Below are 7,160 nucleotides of genomic sequence, written 5' to 3' on the forward strand. Positions count from 1 at the left end.
CAGCAGAGCTGAGTGTAGCAAGGGATTAAGTTGTGTCGATCGGAGGACTCTATATCTTGACGTTGTACACAACTTCAATTGTTATTTAGAAGCTCGCTCATCCCTGCATCTCGTTCATTGCAAAGCTGTCGTTCCAAGCAGCTCCCTTTATTTGACGAATTACACAGCAACCATGAAGTATGTCCAGGTGTGCAAAGCACTCTACGACTATGAAGCTCGCACTGTCGACGAAATCACCATCCATGAGAACGATGTCTTGTACGTTATCGAGAAGGAGGACGATGAATGGTGGAGAGCCGAGTTAAAGTCATCAGACGATTCGCCCCATATTGGTCTTGTGCCAGCCAACTATCTCGCCGAGGTATAAAAGTGAAGACACCTTGTTTGTTCATTCGAGACTAATAGCGCTGGTTATAGTGGGAACCTGTTGGTGTTGTGCGTGCTGAATATGACTATACCGCTCAGCATGAAGAGGAATTATCGTTTCATGAAGGAGATGAGATGCTGGTGCTCGAGAATGATGATCCGGATTGGCTTCTTGTAAAGCACAAGCATACCAATGATGTGGGATTGGCTCCAAGCAACTATGTTCAAGATGCTACTACTACCGCCGCTGCTGCTGCTGCTGCACCACCCGCTACGACGACTACTTCTACCCCAGCAGCAACAGACCACGTTACACAAAGCCCCGTGCATGATGATGCTCACATAGACGACACTCCTTCAGCACCTACGCCTCCATCCTTATCAGTGGACACATCACGTCAGGTAGGTAAAAAGGAATCGAGTCGATAAAGTGATGCTAATTAACCCATTCTTTTTATGTATTAGGCTGAAATAGCAGCAGAGGATGATGCTCAATCTTGGCTTGTGCACGAATATGATCCCGTCAAAAAGAAGAAAAAGAAGAGCAAGGGCAATCTGCTTGTGGGAACAGGGATGCTATGCTATGGAAGTGAGACTGATAAGGCTTTGCCGGTTCAACAACATCCCATCTTGGACGTGACAAAGTATCTTTTCGATGGCAAAACCTTGCATATTGAGATTGGTGGTCAACAACCCAGTGAGCTACATCTTCAAGCATCCTCAAAGTCTGAAGCAAAAGCAATCATGGTCAAGATTTCAGATTCACGTACAATCGCTCAAAAGGCCGGTGTTCGTGTTGCTCCAGAATCATCAATCGCTTCGCCCCAACAACAACAACAACAACAACAGGACCATGAACCAACCCCAGTCATGCCACCACGTCCAACAGCGGCAGCAGCAGCAGCACCTCCACCTCCAGAACCTGAATCACGCCATGCAATCATCATGTATACATTTGCAGCAGAAGGGGGTGATGAGATATCCGTTAATGAAGGTGATCATGTGACCGTATTGATGGATGATCGTCAAGATGGCTGGTGCACCATTCGAACTCAACATGGTGAACAAGGCATTGTACCAGAGACCTATGTGGAAATGCAAGATCATGATAATGATGCACCAACAACCATCAATGAGCAGCGACCTTCCATACCAGATCCTTCACAAACGATGGCTATGCAAAGGCAACGTGAAGAGGAACTTCGACGACGACAACAGCAAGAAGAAGAGGAACGTGCACAGCGAGCTCGAGAACGACAAGAAGAAGAGGAAAGGCAGCAAGCAGCCAAGAGAGAACAAGAGGAAAATGAACGTCGACGAAAGCTTCAGGAGGCTGCTCAAAGAGCTGAAGTAATGAGACAGCGTCAATTACAGCAAAGCAAAGCAACGGTGAGTTATCTTTGAATGGTTATATGTATCCAACATGTATTCATTGTTTGTTTCCATAGCAACCATCATTGCAAAGAGCACCTTCTTCAGCAGCTCGATCACAATCGTCAGCACGTGTACAAGATTTACAGAGTAAGTGGATTGTATGGATACGATTCTCATTGACTAATGCATTGTATAGAGCCTGATTTCGATAGAGTACGAACGTGGACCGATCGTAGTGGTGCGTTTCGAGTCGATGCCCAATTTTTGGCGTTCTATGATGGCAAATTCCGTTTACACAAGACCAATGGTGTCAAAATTGATGTCCCTATGGATAAGATGAGCACACAGGATGTGCAATGGGTGGAACGGAAGTTGGGACGTAGTATCAGCAAAGGACGTACTGGATCGACTATTATCCAAGATGATGATGACGCACCTGTAATGCCTCCACGACCTAGTGCAACTACTGCTACTGCTACGCCATCGACACCACCACCTGCTGCTGCTGCTTCTTCATCCAGCAACACTGTTGCCGAACAACCCAAGCCAATCTTTGCCAAAAAGGAGCCAAAGAAAGTGAACCGAGCGTGGGATTGGTTTGATTGGTTTATGATGATTGGCATTCCAATGGAGGCATCACTCAAGTATTCAGCGAGTTTTCAATCGGATAAGCTTGATGACAGTGATATTCCCAATCTCACCCACAAGAGGATCAAAATGCTTGGTGTCTCTGAAAAGCATACCCGCCGAATCGAGCGATACATTGAAACAGAAAAGGTGGAACCTCTTTCGGATGAAGAAGGCAATCAAGATGAAACGAATCAACGTAATGCAGAGAATGATGATGAGGCATTCGCAAGACGACTTCATCGTGAATTGAATGGTGCGGATGCTGCTGGTTCTTCTTCTTCAGCTCCTGTGCAAGGTATATTTGATTACACGAAAGGATAGAATGAATCATTAATGCGTTTTATTCATGCAGCTCAACGTCCATCAGAACCTGAAAAGAAGCAACCACCACCACAACCAGCTATTCATCCTGATTTGGTCGATTTTGTTGGCACTCAATTTACAGGAGCTCCCGCTGAACAACAAAAGCAACCTCAGAAAGCTGCAGGTGATTTGATTGGATTTCAAGATGATGCTTGGGCTCCTCGCGATACATCATCGAATTCTCCTTCTCAACCAGCCGCTGTCGAGCAACCACAACCCCCGCAACCACCACAGCAGCAGGCATCTGCCACTGGTGGAACCACGATTACCAATGCTAGACTACAGCAACAAATCCAAGAGCTACAACAGCAACAGCAACAAAAGCTTCAACAAGAACAGCAGCAACAAATACAACAGCAATTGCAGCAACTACAACAGCAACAGCAACAGCTTCAACAGCAGCTTCAAGAACAACAGCTTCGACAACAACAACAACAGCAGCTACAAGCTTCTCAAATGGTTCAACAAAACATGACACCACCTATTCAGCAGCAACCCCAGCCTGTGTTTTCGTCACAACCACCACCACCAAGACAGCGGCCGGTATCCGCTATCAAGCATTTGGCAGATCCTACCTTGAGTCGTTGGCAGGAGCAATCTCCACAACAATCCATGGCCCATCTCCAACAACAGCCCACGGGTTATATGAACCAACAGCAGATGATGCAACCTAATCTTACTGGTATTCAACCACCTTATCAACAACAGCAACATCAGCTACATTCTATGGCTACGGGTCCTGTATCTTCCATGCAATCACCAACATCCTTTACACAACCATCGATTCCCGCTCATCAACCAATGATGCAACCACCACAACAACAACAGCAGCAATTCCCCAACCAAACAGGTTTTATCCAGAGCCAACCTACTGCTGGTGGTCGTCATTGGCAAATAGCAAGTAAGTGTGTCTATACCTTGTGAGTGGTGGACCTATGAAACTTACTATATGTCCATTTTAGCGCCTGATAATCCTTTTGGATCACCCATGGATGCACTTTCACCTTTAAGCCCTCAACGTACGGGTGCAGTCCAATTCTCCACACCAAGCACAAGCATGTTTACGAATGCCAACTCTGTACAGGCACCACCCCCTGTTAATTATTTACAACCCCAAATGACTGGTATCCAGGCACAAATGACGGGTCTGCAACCACAAATGACCGGTGTTCCATCATCGCAGCAGCATGGTAATCATACACATTGAATGAAGAAGGGATGATGATACTAAATAAGAGATGCGTTTATTGTAGATCAATCATTTTCTGTTTTTACTCCGGAAGGATCGTTGGCTTGTATGTATTATCTCTCTATCTCTTCATAGGCTCGTTACTCACCTCTTTACTTTATAGATGGACAAACTGGATTTTCCCAACAACAACAACAGAATCGTGGATGGTAGAAATAGTCGTTATAATAAAGATGAGTCAAATTGACAACAGTGCTACGCCACCATCGAGTGTAAGTTGTGTGTATGTGTTGTGCGCAAGCTGTCATTGGGCGGTGTTTTATATCTATTATACGCTTTGGAAAAAACACACAATACACCTTTTCCACATATACACACACCCACCCACCCCCCGTCATGTCCGATCGCAAAGAAGTATTGGCACTCGAGATCCGCTCGCAAGAAGGCACCATTAAACAGTTGCGTACCAACGGTGCTGCATCTACCGAAGTCGATGCTGCTGTGGCTGTTCTCAAGGGACTCAAGCAGGAAATGGAGACCCTGACAGGCGGTTCCAAAAAGAAGGGCAAGTCCGCATTCACTTTAAAGACTCCCAAGGTAACTTGACTCCCATGGCGTCAATGTGTGGTTGCAATGAGGGGAATAGGTACTGATACATACTGCTTTGCTCCAGGGCACCAAAGACCATAATGACAAGGAAATGGCTATTCGTGAACAAGTCTTTTCGACCATTACCAAAGTCTTTAAAAAGCACGGCGCTGTCACTATTGATACACCTGTCTTTGAACTCAAGGTAATAATACTCTTTATTGACAACATTGGGGAAAAGCTAGCTAACGTGTCATTATTCTATTAGGAAATCTTGGCTGGCAAATATGGTGAAGATAGCAAGTTGATTTACGATTTGGCAGATCAGGGCGGTGAAGAATGCTCCCTTCGTTATGATCTTACTGTAAGTGACCACACCATATGATGAGGATGGCCATGAAGATTGACCAAGGAACAAACTCTAGGTACCATTTGCTCGTTTCCTCGCCATGAATGGCAAAGAGTACCAAAACTTTAAGCGATACCACATTGGCAAAGTCTATCGTCGTGATCAACCTGCAATGACCAAGGGTCGTATGAGAGAATTCTATCAATGCGTATGTATTATCAGCAACCTATATATATACATCAATAGACCCAGCTAACGGAATGTCATCCTAAAGGATTTTGACATGGCGGGTGCCTATGATCCCATGATTGCCGATGCTGAGATTCTCAAGATCCTTTGTGAGGCACTCACTGCTTTGGATATCGGTGAATACACTGTCAAGGTATGTAATTCATATGCGGTCGGTGGTGTATACACATACATGCCCACTCACTCACTTACATCTATAAGCTCAACCATCGTAAAATCTTGGATGGTATCTTCGAAGTGTGCGGTGTACCTGAGGAAAAGATCCGTCCCATCTCTTCTGCTGTGGACAAGTTGGACAAGGTAAGAAATAAAAGAGGGATCAAAGGGTTGACTAATTGATTGATGAATGGGATGTGTCATGTTTAGTTGCCTTGGGAGGAAGTCAAGAAGGAAATGACCGAAGAAAAGGGCTTGCCTGAAGATGTTGCCGATAAGATTGGTGGCTATGTCAAACTCAAGGGTGGTCGTGATTTGTTGGAGACCCTTTCCAAGGATGAAAACTTGACCAAGAATGCTAGTGCTTCTGCTGGTATTGCTGATATGGCACTTCTCTTTGATTACATGGATGTTTTCAACATTACTGGAAAGGTATGGATGGAGAGCATTGAGTGAGTGGATCGGAATGGCTCATATGTGTATTTAGATGTCATTTGATATGAGCTTGGCAAGAGGTCTCGATTATTACACTGGCATTATCTATGAAGCCGTCACTGAAAAGTCGGCTCCACCAGGTAAGGAGGAGGAGGAGTTGCCATTCATCATCAGGATGTACATGTATTCATACCTATTTTGTATGTAGCCATGACTGATGCCAAGAAGCCACAACCAAAGACCAAGCCTGGTTCGGATGAACTTGATGAGTCCACTGTGGGTGTTGGTTCCATTGCTGCTGGTGGCCGTTACGACAACTTGGTCGGTATGTTTTCGGGTACCAATAAGAAGGGCGAGCCCAATCTCAAGATTCCCTGTGTTGGTGTTTCCATTGGTGTTGAGCGCGTTTTCTCCATTTTGATGTCCAAGCAAAAGGCAGAGGATATCAAGAGCAATGAAACCGAAGTCTTTGTTATTGCTGTTGGTGATGGTTTGCTCAAGGAGCGTATGGAGATTGCCAATGATCTTTGGAACGCTGATATCAAGGCATCCTTCCTTTTCAAAAACAAGCCCAAGCTTCCTGCTCAATGGGCCGCTTGTGAAAAGGACCATATTCCTTTTGCTGTGATTATTGGCAAGGATGAGTTGGAACGTGGTGAGATCAAGATCAAGGATATGCGTTCCAAGGATGAATCTCAAGGTGGTGGTGTCACCATTGCTCGTGCTACCATGGTGGATGAGCTCAAGAAGCGTCTTTCTGGCATGTAGATTTGTACTTTTTCGCATATAAAAACAAAAGATTGCTGAACAAAAAAAAAGGATATGGATATGGATGAGTCAAATAAGGGATGTGTGTGAGCCTATTCAATGCTGCAGGATTTGTGTAGTTCGCATTTGATTGTCTTTATCACCAAAACCCATACACGGAGCATCATGAGCATTCAATTATCCCCTGAGACTTTCTATTACTAGCTGCGGTCCTTATCACACTACCAGCTAGCAAGTCGCCGTTTCATGCAAGAGGCGTTACCCACGTGCCTGATCAAGAAAACTATGCATACATGATCCGCACGCACACTCACACAATAAACGACTTTCATTGTTGCATTTTCCATTTAAAGATCATTGTTGTTGGTTGCCAGGAAACTAAAGTCATGGAGACTAAAGCCATGGAGAGTCGAGTCGAAGCAAAACCAAATGAGTCAACGTGCCTTTGAGATCAATCTCGCCGTCTATACAAACCAACATGCCATTGGAACACGTTCTACTGCGACATTGGACCTTGAATGTACCTGTTGGCACCAAGCGTGGAGCGACATGACAACGAACAAGAGTGGTGATTGACGATGAATACAACCAACCCCTCTGCAACACACACATCCTCCCACTCAATCATGATCCCCACATGCATGATCATTATACGAGTCCACAATCTAAGGCTTGTATATTTGAATTACTCCT

General features: G+C 45.0%; 2 protein-coding genes across 2 annotated transcripts; both read left to right on the plus strand.

Annotated features, from left to right (window-relative positions):
- Window positions 1-172: 172 nt before the first annotated feature.
- On the plus strand, window positions 173-4,135 carry O0I10_010840 (uncharacterized protein; the record flags this gene model as incomplete). Its single annotated transcript, XM_058490814.1, has 9 exons — window positions 173-361; window positions 418-768; window positions 832-1,755; window positions 1,815-1,887; window positions 1,937-2,665; window positions 2,723-3,634; window positions 3,696-3,923; window positions 3,987-4,028; window positions 4,086-4,135. The coding sequence occupies 9 exons, from the start codon at window positions 173-175 to the stop codon at window positions 4,133-4,135; spliced, it is 3,498 nt and encodes a 1,165-aa protein (XP_058338426.1).
- Window positions 4,136-4,318: 183 nt separating this feature from the next.
- Window positions 4,319-6,467, plus strand: O0I10_010841 (histidine-tRNA ligase; the record flags this gene model as incomplete). The annotated part of the gene is made up of 9 exons (XM_058490815.1): window positions 4,319-4,519; window positions 4,596-4,715; window positions 4,779-4,874; window positions 4,936-5,067; window positions 5,134-5,241; window positions 5,310-5,408; window positions 5,475-5,696; window positions 5,752-5,839; window positions 5,908-6,467. The coding sequence occupies 9 exons, from the start codon at window positions 4,319-4,321 to the stop codon at window positions 6,465-6,467; spliced, it is 1,626 nt and encodes a 541-aa protein (XP_058338427.1).
- Window positions 6,468-7,160: the final 693 nt, after the last annotated feature.

This window comes from Lichtheimia ornata (assembly GCF_029851405.1).
Source record: "Lichtheimia ornata isolate CBS 291.66 chromosome Unknown scaffold00077, whole genome shotgun sequence".
NCBI lineage: Eukaryota > Fungi > Mucoromycota > Mucoromycetes > Mucorales > Lichtheimiaceae > Lichtheimia > Lichtheimia ornata.